This window comes from Symphalangus syndactylus, chromosome 8 (genome assembly GCF_028878055.3).
Source record: "Symphalangus syndactylus isolate Jambi chromosome 8, NHGRI_mSymSyn1-v2.1_pri, whole genome shotgun sequence".
In the NCBI taxonomy this organism is placed as follows: domain Eukaryota; kingdom Metazoa; phylum Chordata; class Mammalia; order Primates; family Hylobatidae; genus Symphalangus; species Symphalangus syndactylus.
In genome coordinates, this window is record NC_072430.2 from 83,588,212 (window position 1) to 83,615,862 (window position 27,651).

A 27,651-nucleotide genomic window follows, 5' to 3' on the forward strand; every position below is an offset into this window, starting at 1 on the left:
AGGAGAATGGCGTGAACCCGGGAGGCGGAGCTTGCAGTGAGCCGAGATCGCGCCACTGCACTCCAGCCTGGGTGCCTGGGTGACAGAGCGAGACTCCGTCTCAAAAAAAAAAAAAAAAAAAAATAATGGTCCCTTTTTCCATAGTCTCTTTGTTTGAACAGGTTTTCTGAACCTTCCTCTTACAGTAATGGATTTGATCATCTCCAAAAGCCACGGGAAAGCAGTCTTAAGTCTCCTTCTAAAATTCTCCAATGATTCGAGAAGTAGAAGAGAATCAGAAATGTGTGTGTTTCCCACAAGAAGGAGGCCCTTAAAGAGAGCATCAGCATCAAACATAAGAAAAAGGGACATACTCTCTTAGTCTCCTTTAACAGACACTGTTCCTCAAAGAGTCACTGAAACAAGATGACATATCCGTCATGAGCCCAGAGGGGCAGATGTGAGAATTGTGGAAGCCTATTAAACATCCAATTTCATGGTATCCATGCTACAAAAATGAATTTTTTTCTCTTTCCACTGAATGAACCTACTCAGAAATTCTGCCGATTCACTGGGACTATGAAATATAGACTCTTCTTCAGAGGCATTTCACCTAGTAACCCATTTCCATTTATATATAAAGGTCTTCTGTTAATCAGTTCGTAACGTTGGAAATCATTCCCTTAAAATATGTAAGTCCATTTGTAACTCTGAGGGGAACTCTGAAGATCTTCAAAATGCATCATCTTTTATTACTAAGCACATTTCCAGATTCATTTAGTAATGCCACTCTCTCAGAAAGTTCCCCCCTTTGGCTCCTGAACTCCTTTTTACTACAGTAAGAGAACATAAAAATATCTATTAGTAAACAAGTTTAAGGAGTCCTTCACTAAAAAAGTCTATAGTAAAAAACACACATAAAATAAATAGAAAGAAGTAATAAGCTCAGCATTTTAGATCCATTTCCTGATTTTAGTCTAAACACATTGTGATCAAGTAGTCTCTACTTGTTTTCATGCATATATACTTATATATATATTTACATACACACATATATACTTAAACGTATATATTTAATAACACAGAATGGAAACATATCAAATGCTTAGATTCCGTGCAAACATATAATCCTTCCCGTGAAGAAAACATATTAGTATCACAAAAACAAATCATGGAGAGTAACATGCAACAACTGAGGGCAGGAAAACGGGGTCAGGGCAGGGGAACAGGAGAAACACAAAGAATGTAAAGAACAAAAAGTGTCATTGACCTGATTTGTCAGAGTTGTTGCCTGTGATTGGAGTGATGGAGCAGCTGGGATTAGCCTTTGCGCTGTCCTTGGAAGGAACCATTTTGGGTTTATTTTTCGTTGCCTCTAGTGCTTTGACCTTCTTGGCATGTTTACTTCCTTTGTAGTGGGCCTCGGCCTGGCTCTACAAAGGAGAACAAATCAGGCTCATTTTTTGCTAATTACAAACACCACAGTGGATGATCATGCAGGAAAAAAATACATTCGATCATAGGCACCAGACATTTACAACTCAGTACCTGACTATGTTTTTGGCACTTCATGAAATGGTAGACCAGTTCCTAAGAGGGTATAGCATATCAAAACCTCCTATACAATACGAAGGACCTGCATCTTTAAAAAACCAGACATTATATGAGTGGACAAAAGGATTAGGGCAAAACTGTGACAAAGGTGAGCTTTGTCATCAGTGCCCTCCCACCAGTGCCCATTGGGGCTACTTTTCAAACATTGGCTGGCAGCAGCGGCTTTGAGTGTCCTACCCATGCCAGTGGGTATGACCTTCCACAGTCATTTCCCTTCAACTAAAATCCTGTTTGCCACGTGTCTACTTTCTTCTGGGCTCTGCTCTGAGACCAACTGGTGTGACAAAACAAGTTAATAGGTGCTACTGAGTGAAAATGACACTGAATTTTTTGGTGAGCTCTACATACACTTCATGTACCATTTTGATGATTCCAGTTACAAGAACAGATAATATAAGCCACAAAGGAGGTAGGAACAAACCCTTGTTTCTGATCTCAGATGTGATTCTGAAGTCTAAGTGGTTAGTGTTAAATTCATTTATACACAAAGCATATGTAGAACTGTAACTTCAGTACTAGATCAAAAGGAAAAAGAAAGAGCAAGACAAAACACAAAAACAAATTACAACAAGCCTTGAAAACATTTAATCAACTTACTGACATTTGGAAATTTCTCCTCTGCCTAAACAACAAGGCTTTTCTTTTATTGGCATCTAGTATTAATATATACATTAACAAAAGAATCTAAGTATATTCACTTGAATTGAATTTTGAAAAGACTGAAAAAATATAAACATGTATTTAGTGAAAAGAAACAAAACTAAACATAAATGGTATATTGGCTTAGTTATAAAAGTGAAATGGATGACAAATCTTATGCAAAGCAAGATGAACTTTTGTTAGAGGATTTCTAAAGAAATAATAACTTTAAAAACCATCAGTTTTCTTTATATACTTGTATGTGTTTGAAGAGGATTAAATGAACCTTTCCACTCATTCTCCTCAACAAGCAGAATACAGGTGATAAGTGTGTGTGTAGGTAGGCAGTTGGAAGCGATAGTGGACAGACAGAATGGGTCTCTGTCCTTAGGGCCCAATGAGGTTTCACACATACATGAGGTAAGAAGTTCAGTGGAGAGCTATCCATATACAAGAGTGAGCTAAAACAGCGAAAGATGCATGCTATGGGAGATATAGGACAACAAAAAAATGGACCAGAGGGGAGTGGTATTAATGAAGACTTCCTAAAATGGGTAACTTTTGATTTGAGATTTGAGGAAAGGGATCCATATACACTGGTAGCGAAGAGCACGTTTCTAGTTGGAGGATGCAGACCTAAGGGAAGTACTGACACTAGAGTGCCGGAACAGTGAGGGCCATGGCTGGAGAGGTGCTTACATAGGCCTTTTGGTGGAACACCATCAACATGAGGTTAAGGAAACTAGATGTGTAGTTATGTAGAGGAAGTCACCACTGAGGTGAGATTCTCAAGCAGAGGCCTGACGATACACACAAATTCCAAATGGGGAAGACTTCTGCAACAGCTATTTATTACATGTTTGTTGGATTGAATATGAGAGAAAAGAGACGACACAGAAAGGAAGGCAGCAGAGAGAATATATGATTCATCTGGTAAAATCATTAGTGGAGAGTATGACTATAATAAACTCCCTGTTATAATAATATCACTGATTTCTTGAAGCCTTGGTTATTATCAATCCTCCTTCTGCCCTTTGCTTAAGTGGAACCATTTCACTACTAACTACTAGAGACAAAGCACTCTTCTAATGTGCCATGATTAGATTAAGCCATCTAAGGTTGATTATTGTGTGCCATTGAAGTGTTTCTTCTGACTTTCCTGCTTGTTTCACTCCAGCTTACCAGGACATGCTGCTTTGCTATCTTCAGACATCCAGCCATAGCTAGTTCAGCAGAACTGGTGATGGTGAGCACCACTTCAATGCGAGCATTACTTCCAGATCTTGGTGGGCAATAGGCCTACTTTATCCTAAGCTCATGAATGATGATGATGAATTTATTCATGCCAAATATTATAGATGATACAGTCACAAGTGTTAAGAGTCATGCAATGAGTTAAACATCATATCTATATATTAGCTCTCCCATTTAAATGGAAGCTTGGTGATAGATTCATGCTACAGTCTGTTTTTCAGTGTACCTTGATTCTGCTGTGTTATTTCTTGCAGGGGGGCAGGTGGTTGGGGAAAAAATATTGCTTTGGTAGTAGTGAAATCTAAGGATAGGTTTTGGACATATTAGTGATTTCCCTAGCATATAACCCAGATCACCCAAGTCTATAGCCTTGTACTGACTATACATAGTCCCTAACTTCCTGAATATCTTTTCATACATATCTTTTTAGATCTTAATTGACTTGGCATTGCTCTTACTTGGTTTGCTCAAGGACTTCTCATGTTGTTCTCTGTCAAGTTGGAAAAAAAAAAAATCACGTGGGGAGAAAAGTGTAACATTATTTTAGGGCCTTTATTTATCACCAACCAAGAATGTTTGAATCCAACTAATATAGTTTGGTAGTTATACATTAAGAAAATATGCAAATAAAGGGAGGGGCACCTGCCATTGCCCAGGCTTGCTTAGGTAAACAAAGCAGCCAGGAAGCCCGAACTGGGTGGAGCCCACCACAGCTCAAGGAGGCCTGCCTGCCTCTGTAGGCTCCACCTCTGGGGGCAGGGCACAGACAAACAAAAACTCAGCAGGAACCTCCACAGACTTAAATGTCCCTGTCTGACTGACAGCTTTGAAGAGAGTAGTGGTTCTCCCAGCACGCAGCTGGAGATCTGAGAACGGACAGACTGCCTCCTAAAGTGGGTCCCTCACCCCTGAGCAGCCTAACTGGGAGGCACCCCCCCAGTAGGGACACAGTGACACCTCATTCAGCCGGGTACTCCTCTGAGACAAAACTTCCAGAGGAACTGTCAGACAGCTGAATTTGTGGTCTCACGAAAATCCGCTGTTCTGCAGCCACTGCTGCTGACACCCAGCCAAACAGGGTCTGGAGTGGACCTCTAGTAAACTGCAACAGACCTGCAGCTGAGGGTCCTGTCTGGTAGAAGGAAAACTAACAAACAGAAAGGACATCCACACCAAAAACCCATCTGTACATCACCATCATCAAAGACAAAAAGTAGATAAAACCACAAAGATGGGGAAAAAACAGAGCAGAAAAACTGGAAACTCTAAAAAGCAGAGCACCTCTCCTCCTCCAAAGGAACGCAGTTCCTCACCAGCAACGGAACAAAGCTGGATGGAGGATGACTTTGACGAGTTGAGAGAAGAAGGCTTCAGACGATCAAACTACTCTGAGCTACGAGAGGAAATTCAAAACAATAGCAAAGAAGTTAAAAACTTTGAAAAAAAATTAGGAGATTGGATAACTAGAATAACCAATGGAGAGAAGGGCTTAAAGGAGCTGATGGAGCTGAAAGCCAAGTTTCGAGAACTACGCGAAGACTGCAGAAGCCTCAGTAGCAGATGCGATCAACTGGAAGAAAGGGTATCGCTGATGGAAGATGAAATGAATGAAATGAAGAGAGAAGGGAAGTTTAGAGAAAAAAGAATAAAAAGAAATGAACAAAGCCTCCAAGAAATTTGGGACTATGTGAAAAGACCAAACCTACATCTGATTGGTGTACCTGAAAATGATGGGGAGAATGGAACCAAGTTGGAAAACACTCTGCAAGATATTATCCAAGAGAACTTCCCCAATCTAGCAAGGCAGGCCAGCATTCAGATTTAGGAAATACAGAGAACGCCACAAAGATACTCCTCGAGAAGGGCAACTCCAAGACACATAATTGTCAGATTCACCAAAGTTGAAATGAAGGAAAAAATGTTAAGGGCAGCCAGAGAGAAAGGTCGGGTTACCCACAAAGGGAAGCCCATCAGAATAACAGCTGATCTCTCGGCAGAAACTCTACAAGCCAGAAGAGAGTGGGGGCCGATATTCAACATTCTTAAAGAAAAGAATTTTCAACCCAGAATTTCGTAACCCGCCAAACTAAGCTTCATAAGTGAAGGAGAAATAAAATACTTTACAGACAAGCAAACGCTGAGTGATTTTGTCACCACCAGGCCTGCCCTAAAAGAGCTCCTGAAGGAAGCACTAAACATGGAAAGGAACAACCGGTACCAGCCACTGCAAAAACACGCCAAATTGTAAAGACCATCGAGGCTAGGAAGAAACTATAGCAACTAACGAGCAAAATAACCAACTAACATCATAATGACAGGATCAGATTCACACATAACAATATTAACGTTAAATGTAAATGGGCTAAATGCTCCAATTAAAAGACACAGACTGGCAAACTGGATAAGGAGTCAGGACCCATCAGTGTGCTGTATTCAGGAAACCCATCTCACGTGCAGAGACACACATAGACTCAAAATAAAGGGACGGAGGAAGATCTATCAAGCAAATGGAAAACAAAAAAAGGCAGGGGTTGCAATCCTAGTCTCTGATAAAATAGACTTTAAACCAACAAAGATCAAAAGAGACAAAGAAGGCCATTACATAATGGTAAAGGGATCAATTCAACAAGAAGCGGTAACTATCCTAAATATATATGCACCCAACACAGGAGCACCCAGATTCATAAAGCAAGTCCTGAGTGACCTACAAAGGGACTTAAACTCCCACACAATAATAATGGGAGATTTTAACACCCCGCTGTCAACATTAGACAGATCAATGAGACAGAAAGTTAACAAGGATATCCAGGAATTGAACTCAGCTCTACATAAAGTGGACCTAATAGACATCTACAGAACTCTCCACCCCAAATCAACAGAATATACATTTTTTTCAGCACCACACCACACCTATTCCAAAATTGACCACATAGTTGGAAGTAAAGCTCTCCTCAGCAAATGTAAAAGAACAGAAATTATAACAAACTGTCTCTCAGACCACAGTGCAATCAAACTAGAACTCAGGATTAAGAAACTCACTCAAAACCGCTCAACTACATGGAAACTGAACAACCTGCTCCTGAATGACTATTGGGTACATAATGAAATGAAGGCAGAAATAAAGATGTTCTTTGAAACCAACGAGAACAAAGACACAACATACCAGAATCTCTGGGACACATTCAAAGCAGTGTGTAGAGGGAAATTTATAGCACTAAATGCCCACAAGAGAAAGCAGGAAAGATCCAAAATTGACACCCTAACATCACAATTAAAAGAACTAGAAAAGCAAGAGCAAACACATTCAAAAGCTAGCAGAAGGCTAGAAATAACTAAAATCAGAGCAGAACTGAAGGAAATAGAGACACAAAAAACCCTTCAAAAAATTAATGAATCCAGGAGCTGGTTTTTTGAAAAGATCAACAAAATTGATGGACCGCTAACAAGACTAATAAAGAAGAAAAGAGAGAAGAATCAAATAGATGCAATAAAAAACGAAAAAGGGGATATCACCACTGATCCCACAGAAATACAATCTACCATCAGAGAATACTACAAACACCTCTATGCAAATAAACTAGAAAATCTAGAAGAAATGGATAAATTCCTCGACAAATACACCCTCCCAAGACTAAACCAGGAAGAAGTTGAATCTCTGAATAGACCAATAACAGGTTCTGAAATTGTGGCAATAATCAATAGCTTACCAACCAAAAAGAGTCCAGGACCTGATGGATTCACAGCTGAATTCTACCAGAGGTACAAGGAGGAACTGGTACCATTCCTTCTGAAACTATTCCAATCGATAGAAAAAGAGGGAATCCTTCCTAACACATTTTACGAGGCCAGCATCGTCCTGATACCAAAGCCTGGCAGAGACATAACCAAAAAAGAGAATTTCAGACCAATATCCTTGATGAACATTGATGCAAAAATCCTCAATAAAATACTGGCAAACCGAATCCAGCAGCACATCAAAAAGCTTATCCACCATAATCAAGTGGGCTTCATCCCTGGGATGCAAGGCTGGTTCAACATATGCAAATCAATAAATGTAATCCAGCATATAAACAGAACCAAAGACAAAAACCACATGATTATCTCAATAGATGCAGAAAAGGCCTTTGACAAAATTCAACAACCCTTCATGCTAAAAACTCTCAATAAATTAGGTATTGATGGGACGTATCTCAAAATAATAAGAGCTATCTATGACAAACCCACAGCCGATATCATACTGAATGGGCAAAAACTGGAAGCATTCCCTCTGAAAACTGGCACAAGACAGGGATGCCCTCTCTCACTGCTCCTATTCAACATAGTGCTGGAAGTTCTGGCCAGAGCAATCAGGCAGGAGAAGGTAATAAAGGGTATTCAATTAAGAAAAGAGGAAGTCAAATTGTCCCTGTTTGCAGATGACATGATTGTATATCTAGAAAACCCCATCGTCTCAGCCCAAAATCTCCTTAAGCTGATTAGCAACTTCAGCAAAGTCTCAGGATACAAAATCAATGTACAAAAATCACAAGCATTCTTGTACACCAATCACAGACAAACAGAGAGCCAAATCATGAGTGAACTCCCATTCACAATTGCTTCAAAGAGAATCAAATACCTAGGAATCCAACTTACAAGGGACGTGAAGGACCTCTTCAAGGAGAACTACAAACCACTGCTCAATGAAATCAAAGAGGATACAAACAAATGGAAGAACATTCCATGCTCATGGGTTGGAAGAATCAATATCGTGAAAATGGCCATACTGCCCAAGGTAATTTATAGATTCAATGCCATCCCCATCAAGCTACCAATGACTTTCTTCATAGAATTGGAAAAAACTACTTTAAAGTTCATATGGAAGCAAAAAAGAGCCCGCATCGCCAAGTCAATCCTAAGCCAAAAGAACAAAGCTGGAGGCATCACGCTACCTGACTTTAAACTATACTACAAGGCTACAGTAACCAAAACAGCATGGTACTGGTACCACAACAGAGACATAGATCAATGGAACAGAACAGAGCCCTCAGAAATGATGCCGCATAGCTACAACTATCTGATCTTTGACAAACCTGACAAAAACAAGAAATGGGGAAAGGATTATTTAATAAATGGTGCTGGGAAAACTGGCTAGCCATATGTAGAAAGCTGAAACTGGATCCCTTCCTTACACCTTATACAAAAATTAATTCAAGATGGATTAAAGACTTAAATGTTAGACCTAAAACCATTAAAATCCTACAAGAAAGCCTAGGCAATACCATTCAGGACATAGGCGTGGGCAAGGACTTCATGTCTAAAACACCAAAAGCAATGGCAACAAAAGCCAAAATTGACAAATGGGATCTAATTAAACTACAGAGCTTCTGCACAGCAAAAGAAACTACCATCAGAGTGAACAGGCGACCTACAGAATGGGAGAAAATTTTTGCAACCTACTCATCTGACAAAGGGCTAATATCCAGAATCTACAATGAACTCAAACAAATTTACAAGAAAAAAACAAACAACCCCATCAAAAAGTGGGCGAAGGACATGAACAGACACTTCTCAAAAGAAGACATTTATGCAGCCAAAAAACACATGAAGAAATGCTCATCATCACTGGCCATCAGAGAAATGCAAATCAAAACCACAGTGAGATACCATCTCACACCAGTTAGAATGGCCATCATTAAAAAAGCAGGAAACAACAGGTGCTGGAGAGGATGTGGAGAAATAGGAACACTTTTACACTGTTGGTGGGACTGTAAACTAATTCAACCATTGTGGAAGTCAGTGTGGCGATTCCTCAGGGATCTAGAACTAGAAATACTATTTGACCCAGCCATCCCATTACTGGGTATATACTCAAAGGACTATAAATCATGCTGCTATAAGGACACATGCACACGTATGTTTATTGCGGCACTATTCACAATAGCAAAGAGTTGGAACCAAGCCAAGTGTCCAACAACGATAGACTGGATTAAGAAAATGTGGCACATATACACCATGGAATACTATGCAGCCATAAAAAATGATGAGTTTATGTCCTTTGTAGGGACATGGATGAAACTGGAAAACATCATTCTCAGTAAACTATCGCAAGGACAAAAAACCAAACACCGCATGTTCTCACTCATAGGTGGGAATTGAACAATGAGAACTCATGGACACAGGAAGGAGAACATCACACTCTGGGGACTGTTGTGGGGTGGGGGGAGGGGGGAGGGACAGCATTAGGAGATATACCTAATGCTAAATGACGAGTTAATGGGTGCAGGAAATCAACATGGCACATGGATACATATGTAACAAACCTGCACATTGTGCACATGTACCCTAAAACCTAAAGTATAATAAAAAACAAACAAACAAACAAAAACCAAAAAAAACCAAAACAACAACAACAACAAAAAAAACAAAAAAGAAAATATGCAAATAAAAATTAAAAATTGATAATGTAATATAATAATATAATAATCATTAACATTACTGAGCTTACTGTTTCAGGCACAATTCTAAATGCATTACATATTTTAGCTCATTTAATCCTTATAATATCCTATGAAATAGGCATTATTGGCCAGCACTTTAAAAACGGGAAACTGGGAATAGAGAAGTTAAATAACTTAGAAAAAGCCACACAGGTGGGTGGAGAAGCCATGGTAGATATAAAATGCTTACATGCATATCCCTATTTAATTATATACCCACATTATACATACACATACCTACACTAAGTTAATGTTATAATTTTATTACAAGTAAAAAATATACACAAAGATAGTGTGCTGCTTCTAATGACTCAGAGAAGGATTATAACTTAATCCTATAGAAATTTCTATGAGTAGGAAATACATAATTCATGGGAAATATGCTAATTTAAACACCAGATCTGATCCTTCTGTTGAGTAAAGAAAGTTCCACTTTTAGGCCAGGTGCAGTGCCTGTAAGCCCAGCACTTTGGGAGGCCCAGGAGGGAGTATCGCTTGAGCTTAGGAGCTTGAGATCAGCCTAGGCAACATCACGAGACCTTGTTTCTACCAAAATTCAAAAAAATTAGCTGAACATGGTGGCAAATGCCTGTAGTCCCAGCTTCTTGTGGGGAGGAGGTGGATGGATCACTTGAGCCTGGGAAGTCGAGGCTGTAGTGAGCCCTGATTGTGCCACTGCACTCTGGCCTGGGCAACAGAGTGAGGCTCTGTCTCAAAAAAAAAAAAAAAAAAAAAAAAAAAAAGTTCAACTTTTTAAATATACAACCATTTCTACAACGTATCAGGAGACCTGCTAAAAACTCATCTTTCACAGTACACTAAATAGTGCAGTGTTACTTTAGTGCCCTTTGGCTAAAGAAACATATGGTTCTCTAAATAAAACCTCCAAGTACAAGATAAACAGTGTCATTTCCTCATTACTATTTCTTGGCATCAGTGGCGAAAGTTAACAGCGTCAATTAATACTTGGGATACGGATCCAGCTAAGTGACACTTCACTGGCCAAGATGGAAAAAACTCTCCATAGACATGATCCACTTCTGCTTCGAGTTCAGGGTCAGGGAGAGAAGTGCAACAAGGCTTTTTTAGCTTTTATTGTCTGTTGTTTGGGAAAGGTGGAGTGGAAGACTGTGAAATAAAGACAGAATGGCAAGTGCCACTTCCTTATATTTGGCATCTTTCCCATTCTCCTGTGGTATTCTTAGTAGTGGCACTTTGCTATCCCTAGTACTGTGTCTGAGGCAGTGTCAACAGTCTCTAAATGCTGGGCAAATCTTCAAGTGAAACTGAGACACTGTGAAGTAGCAAAAGATTAACCTGACTTCATTATCTAGGAATCTTCTTCATTGAGGAAAAAATCTCCTTCATTGAAGGAAACAAGGACAGGAGCCAGAAAACCTGTGAATTAGGCAACACACGTCAAGCCCATCAACAATGGCTGTTGTGACACTGCTAAGAGACTAGGTTGGCCAAGCTGACTTACTTTACACCCAATGAGTAATTAGCAGACACATGCTTGTCTAGCAGTAATGGCTTGCATTCTGCTTCCCCTCTTAAAGTGCTGCTGTGCCCCTAACTGGCAGTGACCAAAGAAACCTCTTCACAAGAATTGCCAGAATTAGAGTCACCCAAACTACTACACTGACCTTCATATAAGAATTCATCAGCATATAGGTTCTTCTCTGAAGGCCACTCTGGTAATTACCTGACCACCCACTGATAGAAGAATAGCTTTGATAGGAAATGACAACTTGGAATGTTTTCTTCCATTAATAAACTTTGTTGCTAAAGCTCTTCACTTTCTCAAATCTTTTGAATTTCTTAGAACCCCATTGTTCCAAACAAAAAAGATAAAGAATGAGATAACTTAGTGCTTCAAAAACAAAAATATAACCCAAAAGCTTCTAAACTTCACTGTGGTCTCATTTCTGATTTTTACCTTATTTATTTCTTTTCTTTTCTTTCTTTCTTTTTTTTTTTTTTTTTTGAGACAGAGCCTCACTCTGTTGCCAGGCTGGAGTGCAGTGGTGCAATCTCAGCCTCACTGCAACCTCCACCTCCCGGGTTCAAGTGATTCCCCTGCTTCAGCCTCCTGAGTAGCTGGGACTACAGGCGTGTGCCACCATGCCTGGCTAATTTTTTTAGAGATGGGGTTTCACCCTGCTGGCCAGGCTGGTCTCTATCTCCTGACCTCATGATCTGCCTGCCTCAGACTCCCAAAGTGCTGGGATTACAGGCGAGAGCCACTGCGCAAGGCCTGATTTTTACCTTATTTCTAATTTGGACTTCAGAGACATGGCTAGAATCCTGAATGAGGACATTAAACTGTGCTCACTTTGTGTGGAAAAAACAGTGGAAGAAAAAACTCACAAAGTGACTGGGGAAAGACAATGGCCCTGGAGAAAATACTTACCTATTTACCAACAGAACCACCCTTTTTTTGCATTTTAAAAAGTAATTAGAACTGTTCCCTTAATTAAAGAAAGTGCATAATTAAAACTACTGGCATCTGTTTTTTTCCTAAGACCTTAGATTTCAATGTGTTAAGCAGTGTTACAAGGGAAACAGCAAAGGTCAGCTAATTTTCAGGAAAACCCAATATACTAAAATGCCAAATAAAACATATGTCAAATGAACTACCATAAAACAGGCTAAACTAACAAAGGGGAAACCTGATGATTTATTCTGCAAAAAATTATTTAGTACCTGCCATGGGCTAGATATTGTAAACGATTAAAAACAAAGACCCCTACTTGCCAGAATGGTGGCTGGAAGAAAAGACAAGCATACAGATAAGTATAATCCAAAGCAGAAGGTGGAATTATAAAATGGGAGGTTCCAAGAAACAAAGAATATGAGGATCAGGAGAGAGGTAAATCTCTTCAGATTGAGGAAATCAAGGAAGCTCCATGAAAAGAGGGTATCAGAGCTGGGTTCTGCTGCAAGGGCTGGGCTCTGAAGTGGCAGAATGGAGATGAAGGTATTATGGGCAAAGGGAACAACATGTGCTAGGGCACTGAGTCCTGTGTATTATACGGTGTTTCCTGGGCATATACACTTTTCAGTTTCACTAGAATAGAGATATAAAGGGAACAACAGGGAAAGGTTGCTACGTTGTACTAGCTTGATAATGGTTCCCTGTACCACAGAAACATATCACGGTGTTTTCAATTAAAAATCAAATATTCTATTTGTAGGCATTTTGTATAGAAAATGATTAGGATGTAAGATGCTGCTCTTACATCACAGATTTTATCCTCTGCTCCAAACTACAATCTTACATTAAATTAATTAAGTTATTTATATTGAAGCTTTAATAATTATTTGAGATAAAAGCAAGGCACTTAAAATGTTATAGTTAAACATACTAAGAAACTAAAGTTTTCTGAGAAATAGTTAAATAATTACTTGAATCACTGTTTCAAGATAAAACTGTTTTTACTATTGCAATGCTTTTTGCATATACTTGTTGCCTTCATAAGATCACACACTCTCAGAGACAAAGCTACAATATAGGAAGCATGAGCTCTACCCAAAAGAAAGGCTTACGTATCCAAAGATTGCTAGTAAGTTTTTCTGCTGATATTTGCAATTGTAAGGCCTGCAGTATCAGTAATGACATACTATTGGCTTTAATATTCACTTCATTCAATTCTCATCTATTGGGATCTGTTGAAAACAAAGTTCAGACAAAATTATAACTATTATGAGCTTTTTAGCTTAAGAAGACATAATGTCTTTGCTAATTGCTAATTTATAGCTAGTGAAACGCTACAGGTTGCTATAGCCTGTCTAGGGCCATCACACTGCATAACTCTGCAGGGCACTATTCACATATATTTCAACATTCGTAGTATCTTCTGGATTGTGCCAGGCCAGAGTTGTACCTATGACATTCTATATTTATTGGCTTTATAATATAGATGTAAAAAAACCCATCAACTCCAAATATTTCTGTGTTACTAAAGTGAAAGTGGTTGCTTTCTAAGAAGAAAATGATGTGTACTCTAGACTGCTAATTCTTTTTGGGCCCAATTTAGATTCTAACAATATTATAAGATAGAATTACAGTTCTTGTGTTATGGCTGCTTCGAAATACCACTATTTGAATATATGAGCATTACACACACACACACACACACACACACACACATGTTCAATCACATTATCAAAAAACTTCAATGTAGGCAAAATTCACTTCTTAAAATGCTAAGATCTTTAGAAGGCTTGAAATTAATTTTTCAAATGTGTTTATTCGTCAGCTAAGAGTCTTGATGCTCATATTTCTTGCCCATGACTCATTGGTGGAATTACTTACACACAGAAACATAGAGAAGTTATAAATGGACCAAATAACTATGACAGAATTCACATGATGAATTAGAAAGATGCTGCAGTTTGAGTTAAAAATCAGCTGGAATATAGTAAAAAAAAAAAAAAGTGCTCTTAAAAAATAAAATCATTTCTTGTAATGGAGTTTCGAGTGAATAAAATTTTGTCTCATTTTCCCAGTAAGTTTTATATTTCACTTTCGATTACTGGAAGGCAGATTATTAATTTTAGATGATTCCCAGCAATCTACATTTCTTCCCCTAGGTATTCACTGACACTATATGTTACTAGTTTAGGGTTGAGTAGCACAGCGCATAAGAGAGACAATTATTTAAGCTTGGCTGTATCAACTGTGATCTGAACACAAATCTTTCCATTTATTCAATTCTGTGCTCTCTCTCTCCTCTAGTTCTCTCCTGTACTTCAAATCAGGCCATAATGAAAAATGATCTTCTTTTATAAATAAGTTTATTATATATGTACCAAGGTAAAGTTAATCTCAGATGATTAGTTCCTTAATTCTATGAATGAATACTGTAAATTATAGATATTTTATTTTGAAAAAGATTTTTCTCTCACAAACCTAATGGAAGTAGGTTTATATGAATTTTTCAACATAGGTAATGAGTAATAAAATGATTTTTATTTAATGTCACAATTTAACATCATCACAATTTATTTAAGAATTCATCAAGAAGTATCTTGCTTAAGAAAGCAAGACTGCTTAACTCTCCATTTAAATTATATTACAATTTTAGAATTTCTAAAAGGTATATTTACTTCACTTTCTGGATTGGGATCCATATCTGAGTCAATTTAATGATAAATGTATATGTAAACTCTTAGTATATGCACTAGATCTTAAGGGAGGCCACATGAAGTAAATGAAACCTGGCAAAGCATGCCTTTAGCCACTCTCTCAAATCATAAGAGGAGGCAAATCACAAACTTCATGAATAATGCACTTGATAAGCTATATTGTTTGTTATACCAGAGTGAGAAAATGAGTTCTCTGTCTAACATAATCTTAAATATGAAATAATGGGAACCATTATAATTTATAAAAATATCTAATTTTCTCAAAGAATTATGAATATAGGGACCTCATCTTTTAGAAGTACTGAACTTCAGAGATTTAATAAAACACATGGATAATATCTTTTATTTTTTATTCGCTTATTTATTTATTTTAGAGACAGGGTCTCACTCTGTCACCGAGCTTGGAGTGCAGAGGGGCCATCATAGCTTGCTGCCACCTCAGACTCCTGGGCTCACGCCGTCCTCCTGCTTTAGCCTCCCAAGTAGCTGGGAGTACAGGTACATGCCACCATTCCTGGCTATTTTTTAAAAATTTTTTGGAGAGGTGAGGTCTTGCTATATTGCTCAGGCTGGCCTTAAACTCCTGGGCTCGAGTGATCCTACTGCCTTGCCCTCCCAAAGCGCTGAGATTCAGGTGTGCAACACCATGCCTGGCCATCTTTTATTTTATAATATGACACAAAATATTATAATTTGTTAATTACTTACTATTTTTGAATTATTTATTTTATGATTTTCCCAAAAGTATTTAAAAATAGAAATCACCCATCTCCCTCAAATTAATTTCACATCTTATATTAAATTGGGAACTCTTAGTTGATAATTCTCAGCTACTTTGACATATAAAGGAGGATATTTCAGAGTTTATAGTGTTTTCACAGTTATATCCCAAGTTGCTAATGTGTTTGAGAGTGCTGCTATCTTTCAGTGGGAAAACAGACTGCCATTGTGTGCTTCATAAGAGCAATTTTTGTTACTCAATGATAAGTAATGCAATATAATTCAAGTTTATGCATTAAAGCTGTGACTCTATAAGCTAACTGATTCAAGCCTTCTGATGGTCTTTTAAATTAGGCTCCCAGGCTTCCACACATTAAATTTTAATCAGTCCAGAAGGTATTACACTTACTTTGATTTCCACATTAAGGAAATTTACATAAATAATACAAAATCAATCTAAAATTAGAATTTGCATTGTGTCTCCTTTTGTTTGACAAACAATATCCTTAATATAGATGAAAGTGGCAAAGTAACTTTGAAAGTTCAATGCTCAGAGAATTGGTTGACAAATAGCATTAGTAATATTTTATATGTGTTTAATATATTAGTTACTTATCATTACTCATTTGAAAACCTGTTTCACAAAACAGGTTTTTGTAAAATTCATACTCCAAAACCCTAAACCAATTACTAAAACCTAGAAGATATCTTATAATTCAAAATTAAGTGGAATGTGTAAGTGTAAAGATTAATAACAGATACCTTCAAAACACAATATAACTAAGAGAAAATAATGAAAACACATCTTTTGTAGTCGCTTAGCCCATCTGAGTCATGCTAAGGCCGTTTCTATAATAAACTGCCAGATTAAACTAGAAGTTTTCATTCAAAATTAATTGGGTCAACCTTCCTCACATATAAGAGATTGGTCTGCTGGAGGCAAAACAAAAATAATAAAATCTATAACTTTGATTCACCGATAAAATCTAAAATATTTTAATAGAATCAGCAAATGCTAGTGGGTTTCCACTTTCTGATTCTGTGTGATATTGTCTAAAAGTTCTACTCACCAATAATAGTCATAACAAAAGTCATACATATATGATATCATCAATGTGAATTGTTTTAATTCAACTCATTTTAGCAATGTTTTATTATGTATCATGTAATAGGTGTTTCAGAAGACATGCTTTGTGACTTCTAGGAGCTTATAATCTGGTGTAGAGGATAATAAAAGTGAATATCATATATAGGTATATGGCATGTATATGTGTACATATGGCATGTATATGGCATGTATATATATATGTAGGTTTGTGTGTGTGTGTGTGCGTGTGTATATATAGCAGAGGGAGAAAAACATTCTAAAAGGAGGAATGTAACACTGAGGGTCCATCCATTCTTTAATGCAACAAATATCTATTGAATACGTATTATATTCTAGGCATTATTCTAAGTGTTGTGGAATACAGGTCTATTGAAACTTGTGTTCTAATATGGGGACATAGATAAGAAATTATAAATTTTTATATATATATTAGTATTAACAGATAAGTAGATAAGTGATACACCTATGAATATGTTATATAGTGCTATAAAAAATAAAGACAAGTAAGGGGTAGACTATGGTGTAACGTGCCATTTTAAGTATCAAGGAAACTCTGTTGAGAGGGCATTTTCACAGAGACCTGAGTGAAGTAAGGGACTTAACCAGGTAGATATCTGGGAGAAGAGTACTTCAGGTTCAGGGAACACCAAATATCCATTGTAAGGATTTTGATTTTTATTGTGAGTAGATGCAGAATCACAGGAGTGTTTTAAGTCAGAAGAGCAATCTCATTTGGCTTCCATTTATTAAAGGATCACTTTGGTGGCTGTATGGAGAACCAACTGTGTGTGTACAGTGGAGAGGCAGGGGGTGAGGCAAAGTGGAAGAGGAGGCTCATCCAGGAAAGAGATGAAAAGGATTCAAAATTAAATCCCACTGACCAATCAGAAAGGCTTCAGAAACATAATTTTCTTAATGGATATTTATAATTTTTCACATATCTGCAATTTTTGGACATAAATCATCCACAATTTTGATGGAATGTTATGTTCAGCTAGCTAGCAATTACTTTTGTTTCTTTTAAATTTAAAGTGTATTTTTTAAAATCTACATAAAACAATCACACAGTTAAAAGTATAAAAAAAAACGCAGAGAAAAGTTACCTCTTAGATTCAGCAACCAGTTGTTATCACTTTCTTGTGTCTCCTGCCAGGGATTGCTTACATGCCTATCAAGCAAATGTATACATATATGTGTATTTTTTCTTTCTTTTATTTATAGACAAGTGCCTACACACTACATATGCTGTTCTGCACTTTGCCTTTTCTATTTAGCAATAGGTTTTAGAGATATTTCATATGAGTAATTTAAAAGTTTTCTAATTTTTTAAAGTGGTTTTGTATATTTATTTTATTATTGTGTGGTAGCTACAGGGCAAAATTCCTTCTGCTCGAGAAAAACAGAGGGAAAAGTAAAGGGGACTTTGTCTTGTACCTTAGGTATCAGCATGGCCACAGAGGGGTAGAGCACCACGTGTACTCTTGGGGTCCCCAGATCCAGGACTGGACTCTTGGATGGCATTTCTGCACCTGCCTTGTGCCAGAGGGGGAGCCCACTGCCTTTAACGGTGAGTCCCAGGCCAGGCAGCATTCATGACAAGCTGACTTAAGAGATCCTGGACCTTAAGGGAATATTGACAGAAATCTGGCAGTATCCCTCATGGCCTAAGGTGGTGGTGGCTATGAGGTGAGTCTCCTCTGCTTTTGGAAATGGGAAGGAAGAACTGTATTTTGTGGTTTGTGTGCCAGCTCAGCCTCAATACAATAGAACACCAGGTAGACTTCTAAGGTTTTTGACTCTAGTACCCAACTGACAGATGGCACTTCTAGACCCACCTGGGAACTGGGTGACCTCACTGCCCTAAAAGGAAGAAAACAGGCCTGGCTGGCTTTGCCATCTGCTTATTGTAAAGTCCCAGGGCCTTGAGTAAACATAGGCAGTAGCCATGGAGTGGTTGCAACAGGCCTTCGGTGAGACCCAGTGCTGTGCTGGCTTTAGGTCTCACCCAGCACAGTCATAATGGTAGTGGCCACAGGGGTGCTTGTCACTCTACCCCCAGCTTTAGGTGGCTTAGAATGGAGAGAGACCCTATATGTTTGGGAGAAATTAAGGGAAAAGGACAAGTCTCTGCTTGGTAATCCAGAGAATTTTCCCAGATCCTGTCCAAGACCATCATGGTGGTACTTCTATGAGTCTGCAAGAACTGCAATGTTATAGGGATTGGGGTGCCCCTAAAGCAGTTACAGCTTAGATCACAATACCCAAGTCCTTTCAAATATCTGCAAAGCCTTCCCAAGAAGGATGGCTACAAATAAGCCCAGGCAGTGAAGACTACCTAAATACCTCTCTTCAATGCCCAAAGAACATCTATTAGCATCAACACTATCCAGAAAAACATGACTTCAGCAAACGAACTAAATAAGACATCAGGCACCAATCCTAGAAAAACAGTTTCAGACAGCGAATTATAACTGTGTTGAGGAAACATAAAGAAATTCAAGATAACACAAAGAAGGAATTCAGAATTATATTAGATAAATTTAACAAAGAGACTGAAGTAATTAAAAGGAATCAAGCAGAAATTCTGGAGCTGAAAAATGCAACTGGCATTCTGAAGAATTCATCAGAGTTCTTTAATAGCAGAATTGATGAAGCAGAAGAAAGAATTAGTGAGCTTGAAAATGGGCTATTTGAAAATACATGGAGAGAGGAAGAAAAAAGAATTAAAAAAAATGAAGTACACCTACAGGATCTAAAAACATAGCCTCGAAAGGGCAAATCTAAGAGTTATTGGCCTTAAAGAGGAGGTAGAAAAAGAGATAGGGATAGAAAATTCATTCAAAGACATATTAACAGAGAACTTCCCAAGCATAGAGAAAGATATCAATATACAAGTACAAGAAGGTTTAGAACGCCAAGTAGATTTAACCCAAAAAGACTACCTCAAGGCACTTAATAATCAAAGTCCCAAAGGTTAAAAATAAAGATTCTAAAAGCAGCAAGAGAAAATCAACAAATCACATAAAATAGAGCTCCAATACATCTGCCAGCAGACTTTTCAGTGGAAATCTTAAAGGCCAGGAAAGGGTGGCATGACATATTTATAGAACTGAAGGAAAAAAATTCTTTTATCCTAGAATAGTCTATCTGACAAAAATATCCTTCAAACATGATGGAGAGACCAGGAGTAGTGGCTCATGCCTGTAATCTCAGCACTTTGGGAGGCTGAGGCAGATGGATCACTTGAAGCCAGGTGCTTGAGACCAGCCTGGCCAACATGGCAAAACCTTGTCTCTACTGAAAACACAAAAATTAGCTGGGTGTGGTGGTGCATGTCTGTAATCCCAGCTACTTGAGAGGCTGAGGAACAGGAATCCCTTGAACCTGGGAGGCAGAGGTTGCAGTGAGCTGAGATCATACCACTGCATTCCAGCCTAGGCAACAGAGTGAGAATCTGTCTCAAAAACAAACAAACGAACAAACAAACAGAGAAAAAAAGACTTTCCCAGACAAACAAAAGCTGAGGTATTTCATCAAGATAGACCTATTCTGTAAGAAATGCTAAAGAGAGAATGTCAGAAAGAAAAGGATATTGATGAACAATAAATAATCACGTGAAGGTACAAAACTCACTTGTAATAGTAAATACACAGAAAAACACAGAATAACACTGTGACTGTGGTATGTAAACTACTCTTAGCCTAAGTAGATAGACTAAGCAATGAATCAATGAAAAATAACAGCTACAACAACTTTTCAAGACATAGTACAATAAGATATAAATAGAAACAAGAAAAAGTTAAAAAGTGGGGGGATAAATTAAGACATTAAGTTTTTTATTAGTTTTCTTTTTGCTTGTATGTTTATGCAAATAGAGTTAACTTCTTTTCAGGTTAAAATAATAGGTTATAAGATACTATTTGCAAATCTCATGGTAAACTCAAACCAAAAACAAAAAATACAATGAATATACAAAAAAATAAAAAGGAAGAAACTCAATCATATCACCAGAGAAAATTGCCTTCACTAGAGGAACACAAAAAGGAAGGAAAGAAGGAAGGAAGGAAGGAAGGAAGGAAGGAAGGAAGGAAGGAAGGAAGGAAGGAAAGACCAGAAAACAAATAAAAAAAATGGCAGGAGTAAGTCCTTACTTATCAATAACATTGAATGTAAATACACTAAACTCTCCAATCCAAAGACATAGACCGGCTGAATGGATGAAGAAACAAGACCCATTGATCTGCTACCTACAAAAAACACACTTCACCTGTAAAGACACACAGATTGAAAATTAAGGGATGTAATAAGATATTCCACACTAATGGAAACGAAAGAAATAGTAGGAGTTGCTATATCTTATATCAGAAAAAATAGATCTCAAGACAAAAACCATAAGAGACAAGGTCACTATATAGTGATAAAGGGGTCAATTCAGCAAAAGAATATAAAAATTTTAATATACATGCACCCAACATGGGAGCACCCAGATAAATAAAGGAAATGTTATTAGAGCTAAAAAGAGAGGCCCCAATACAATAATACCTGGAGACTTCAACAACCCACTTTCAGCACTGGGCTGATCTTTCCAGACAGAAAATCAATAAAGAAACATAAGACTTAATCTATACTATAGACCAAATGGACCTGTTAGATATTTATAGAACAATTAATCTAATGGCAGTAGAATACATATTCTTTTCCTCAACACATGGCTCATTCTCAAGAACAGACCACAAAAAAACTACATATAATAAGCCTACATATAGACCAAATGGACCTATTAGATATTTACAGAACATTTAATCTAATGGCTATAGAATATATATTCTTTTCCTCAACACATGGATCATTCTCAAGAACAGACCAAAAAAAAAAAAAAAAAAAAACTCATATAACAAGCCTTAAAACATCAGAAAAAAACATTGAAATAATTTCAAGCATCTTCTCTGACCACAATGGAATAAAACTAGAAATTCATAACAAAAGGAATTTTGGAAACTATACAAATATATGGAAATTAAACAATATGTTCCTGAATGATGAGTGGTTCAATGAACAAATTAAGAAGAAAATGAAAAATTTTCTTGAAACAAATGATAATGGAAACACAACATACCCAAACCTATGGGATACTGCAAAAGCAGTACTAAGAGAGAAGTTTATAGTTATAAGTGCCTACAATAAAAAAAGAGAAAATCGTCAAATAAACAATCCAAAGATGCATCTTAAAGAAACAGAGAAGCAAGAGCAGACCAAACCCAAATTTTGTAGAAAAAAAGAATAGAGTAGAAATAAATAAAATTGACATGAAAAACCAATATGAAAAATCAATGAAACAAAAATTTGGCTTTGAAAAATGTTACAGAAAATTGACAAACGTTTAGCCATACTAAGAAAAAAAGACAGAAGATCCAAATAAGCAAAATCAGAAATGAAAAAGGAGACATTACAACTGATTCTGCAGAAAGTTAAAGGGTCATTAGTGGCTACCATAAAGCAACAAATTGGAAAATCTAGAAGAAATGTAAAAATTCTTAGATACATACTAACTACTAATGTTGAACCAGGAAAAAATCCCAAACCTAAAAAGACCAACAACAAGTAATGAGATAGAAACTGTAACAAAAAGCCCCCCAGTAAAGAAAAGCCTGAGACCTCATAGCTTTGCTGATAGATTCTACCAAACATTGAAAGAACTAATATTAATCCTACTCAAATTATTCCAAAAAGTAGAGGAGGAGGGAATACTCCAAACTCGATCTACAAGGGCAGTATTACACATTACAAAGACATAAAAAAATTGTATGCTAATATCTCTGATGAATATCAATGCAAAAATCCTCAATAAAATACTAGGAAATTGAATTAGACAATACATTAGAAAGATCATTCATCATGACAAGTGGGATTTATCCCTAGAATACAAGGATGATTCAACATAACGCAAATTAATCAACGTGATATATCATATCAACAGGATGAAGGGTTAGAACTATATGATCATTTCAATTGATGCTAAAAAAGCATTTGAAAAATTCAACATCCCTTCATGATAAAAACCCTAAGAAAACAGAGGATAGAAGGAACACACCTAATAATAAAAGCCATATACTACAGACCTATGGCTAGTATTATACTGAATGGGGAGAAACTTAAAGCCTTTCCTCTAAGATCTGGAACATGACAAAGACGCCCACTGTTACCACTGTTATTCAACATAGTACTTGAAGTCCTAGCTAAAGTGATCAGACAAGAGAAAGATATAAAGGACCTCCAAATTGGAAAGAAAACTGCCAAATTATTCTTATTTGCAGATAATATTATCTTATATTTGTAAATAAAGACTCCACACATAAAAACCTATTAGGACTGATAAAAAAATTCAGTCAAGTTGCAGGATACAAAATTAACATATAAAAATCTGTAGCATTTTTATATGTGAACAGTGAACAATGTGAAAACATATAAAAAAGTAATCCCATTTACAATAGCCACACATAAAATTAAATATCTAAGATTTAACCAAAGAAGTGAAAGATCTTTACAAAGAAAACTGTAAAATTGATGAAAAAAATTGAAGAGGACACAAAAAATGAAAGGATATTCCATGTTCATGGATTGGAAGAATTAATATTGTTAAATTGTCCATACTATCCGAAGCAATCTACAGATTCATTGCAATCACATTTTTCACAGAAATAAAAAAAAAACTATCCTAACATTTACATGCAATCGCAAAAGACCCAGAATCACCAAAGCTATCCTACACCAAAAGAACAAAACTGGAGGAATCACATTATCTAACTTCAAATTATACTACAGAGCTGTTACTGGCATAAAAGCAGATACAGAGACTAGTGTGACAGACTAGAGGACCCAGAAACAAACTCAGATATCTACAGTGAACTCATTTTTAACAAAGGTGCCAATAACACACACCAGGGAAAAGGGAGTCTCTTCAATAAATGGTGTTGGAAAAACTCGTTAACCATATGCAGAAGAATGAAACTAGACCCCTATCTCTTGCCATATACAAAAATGAAATCAAAATGGATTAAAGACTTAAATCTAAGACCTCAAACTATAAAACTGCTACAAGACCAACAATGGGGAAAATCTCCAGGACATTGGTCTTGCCAAAGATTTGTTGAACAAGCACAGGCAACCAAAGCAAAAATGGACAAATGGGATCACATCAAGTTAAGCTTTTGCACAGAAAAAACAATCAATAAAGTGAAGAGACAAGCCATAGAATGGGATAAAACATCTGCAAACTACCTATCTGACAAGGGATTAATAACTAGAATACATAAGGAACTCAAACAACTCTATAGGAAGAAATCAAATAACCCAATCAAAAAATGGGCAAAAGATTTGAATAGACATTTCTCAAAAGAAGACTTACAAGTGGCAAACAGGCATATGAAAAGGTGCTCAACATCATTGATCATCGGAGAAATGCAAATCAAAATTATAATGAGATATCATCTCACCCCAGTTAAAATGGCTCATATCCAAAAGACAGGCAATAACAAATGCTGGTAAGGATGTGGAGAAAGGGAACCCTTGTACACTGTTGGTGGGAATGTACATTAGTATAGCCACTATGGAGAACAGTTGGGAGGTTACCGAAAAACTAAAAATTGAGCTACCACATGATCCAGCAATCCCATTGCTGGGTATACACCCAAAAGGAAGGAAATCAGTACATCATACAGATATGTGCACTTCTATGTTTGTTGCAGCACTCTTTACAATAGGTATGATTTGGGAGCAATGTAAGTGTCCATCAACTGATGAATGGGTGAAGAAAACGTGGGACATATACACAATGGAGTACTATTCAGCCATTAAAAAGAATAAGGCCCAGTCATTTACAACAACATGGATGGATTATGTTAAGTAAAATAAGGCAGGCACAGAAAGACAAACATCACATGTTCTCACTTATTTGTGGGATCTAAAAATGAAACCAATTAAAGTAATGGACACAGAGAGTAGAAGGATGGTTGCCAGAGGCTGGGAAGGGTAGTGGGAAGCTGGGAGAGAGGTGAGGGATGGTTAATAGGTACCAAAAAAAAAAAATACAAAGAATGAATAAGACCTAGTGTTTGACAGCACGATAGGGTGACTATAGTTAATAATAACTTAATTGTACATTTTAAAATTACTTAAAAGTATAATTGTATTGTTTGTAACTCAAAGGATAAATGCTTGAGGGGATAGGTACCCCATTCTCCACAATGTGCTTATTTCACATTGCATGCCCATATCAAAACATCTCATGTACCTCATAAACTTATACACCTACTATATACCCATAAAATAAAAATAAAAGGAAATAAATAATTTTTATATGAATGAACAATAATTTATTCAATAATCCCTTATTGGTAGATATATAGGTTGTTTCTAAAGTTGTGCTATCCACCATTATACAAAATTGGCATTAGATCCTGACCGCCCTGCTGGATTTTGGACTTGGGTGGGGCCTATAGCCCCTTTGTTTTGGCCAATTTCTCCATTTTGGAATGGCAGCATTTATCCAATTCCTGTACCTCCACTGTATCTTAAAAATAATTAACTTGTTTTTTATTTGACAGGCTTATAGGTGGAAGGGACTTGCCTTGTCTCAGGTGAGACTATGGACTTGGACTTTTGAATTAGTGCTAGAATGCGTTAAGACTTTGGGAGACTGTTGGGAAGGCATGATTGTGCTTTGGAATGTGAGAAGGAGATGAGATTTGGCAGAGGCCAGTGGAGGAATAACATGGTTTGGCTCTTTGTCCACACCCAAATCTCATGTTGAACTGTAATTTCCAGTGTTGGAGGAGGGGCCTAATGGGAGGTGATTGAATCTTGGGGGCGGACTTCTCCTTTGCTGTTCTTATGTTAGAGTTCTCATGAGATCTGGCTGTTTCAAAGTCTGTAACACTTCCCCTTTCTCTTTCCCTCTCCTGCCATCCATGTGAAGATGTGCTTGCTTCCCCTTGCCTTCTGCCATGATTGTAAGTTTCCTGAGGCCTCCCCAGAAGCAGAAGCCTGTACAGCCTGCAGAACCATTAGTTGATTAATTCCCTTTTCTTCATAAATTTCTCAGTCTCAGGTATGTCTTTATAGCAGTATGAGAATGGACTAATACACTCTGCATCTGTTGAAAGAACCAAATCCAGGGAGTGTCTTCATTGCCACATTCTACCTTCACCCCCACATTCAATGCATCACCAAGTCCAATAGATTTTACCTCCTAAATATTTATCTACTCAAGCTGATTCTTCAGTTTTCTACCACAACAGTTTTGGTTCAAACTGCCATCATTTTTTTGTTTCAACCAGGCAGCAGTGCAGTGGTGTGATCATGGCTCACTGCAGCCTTGACCTCCCGGGCTCAAAGCAGGCTTCCCACCTCAGCCTCCCAAGTAGCTGGGACTACAGGTACATGTCACCAGGCTCTGCTAAGTTTTGTATTTTTTATAGAGATGGGGTTTTACCGTGTTGCCCAGGCTGGTCTGGAACTCCTGGGCTCAAGTGATCTGACTGTCTCAGCTTTCCAAAGTGTTTGGAAGACAGGCGTGAGCCACTGTGCCTGGTAAGAATTATTTTGTATCATATCTTTGTTTGTGTTTTAATTAGTGCCCTTAAGTGCTTAAGTATGATTGAAAAAGTGGTTCTGCTGGTGCTCTAAATCTCTATGCTTCAACCTCCTTTGTGACAATCATTTGCATTATCTTTGAAGAAAGAATTTGGACCAACAAAAGTACAATTTGCCTATACCTGAATGATCACAAATCCCTAATTAATGTAGTCCAATTTAATAAGAATTTGCTGCATTTATGAAAATGAAAACTAATGCAAAAGACAATTATTCAATGTTTAAATCTCTAGAAACCTAGCTTACGAAGAATGTCACATATTCAAATTTTATATTTTTATATCCACATCTGCAAATTCAGTATTTCTATTCTATTTTACAAATATAGACCTTCATCATTTGCTCAACATTTACAGATTTTAATGAATATCCCCTCTATAACTATCTGTGTAAATGTTTAAGTCTTAAAAAGAGATTGTTAGTATTTTTGGTTTAGCAGTGTATATAGGACATTTTGTTGGCCTAAACAACTTAAATTACAAAACTGTAACAACCTAACTATTCCTTTAGTGAATCTAGCCTTTTCCATTCCTCTCAAATGATATAAGAAAGGGCCAAAAAAATTCATGACATATAAAAATAAATCATCACATAAAAGGGTTCCATAGCTGTCCCTCATATTATAGAATGTTATTTCTTTCCAAGGAAAAACTGGGTAATCACCTTAAGCTCACAGTTGAGAGATAATGAAAATTACTTTTCAGAGAACATTCAGTGAGAATTATTGAAGATAAAAAGGAAAGTATTTGGTGATTATAAGTTAGCACTACATATCTCCTGTGCTAAATGTAACACGTATTTAAAGCAGAACTAGAATTCCTATTAATCGAATAACAAATATCACTGGTATACTGAAGGTAGAGCTGTGGGACAGTTCATTTCAGGTGCGGGAAATAGGGTTTGCATTTGTTTAAAAACAATAAAAAAACGGACCAAAAATCAGTCTAATTTTATCATCATAACATACTGGTAGTTTTTAACAAATAATAAAATAGTTTTCTCTGAAAAACAGTTTTTTATTGGTCTAAGTTTTAAATAAACGATTGCTGTGATTGCAGG

The 27,651-nt window shown here is 37.0% G+C and overlaps 1 protein-coding gene across 9 annotated transcripts in view; it reads right to left on the bottom strand.

Annotated features, from left to right (window-relative positions):
• ZNF385B (zinc finger protein 385B) overlaps positions 1-27,651 on the bottom strand; it is a 407,440-nt gene that overhangs the window by 41,252 nt on the left and 338,537 nt on the right. For all 9 annotated transcript variants that reach the window (XM_055289890.2, XM_055289889.1, XM_055289899.1 and 6 more), the window contains one exon: positions 1,250-1,412. In XM_055289890.2, coding sequence (XP_055145865.1) covers positions 1,250-1,412 — 163 coding nt within the window. The remainder of the gene's footprint in view (positions 1-1,249; positions 1,413-27,651) is intronic.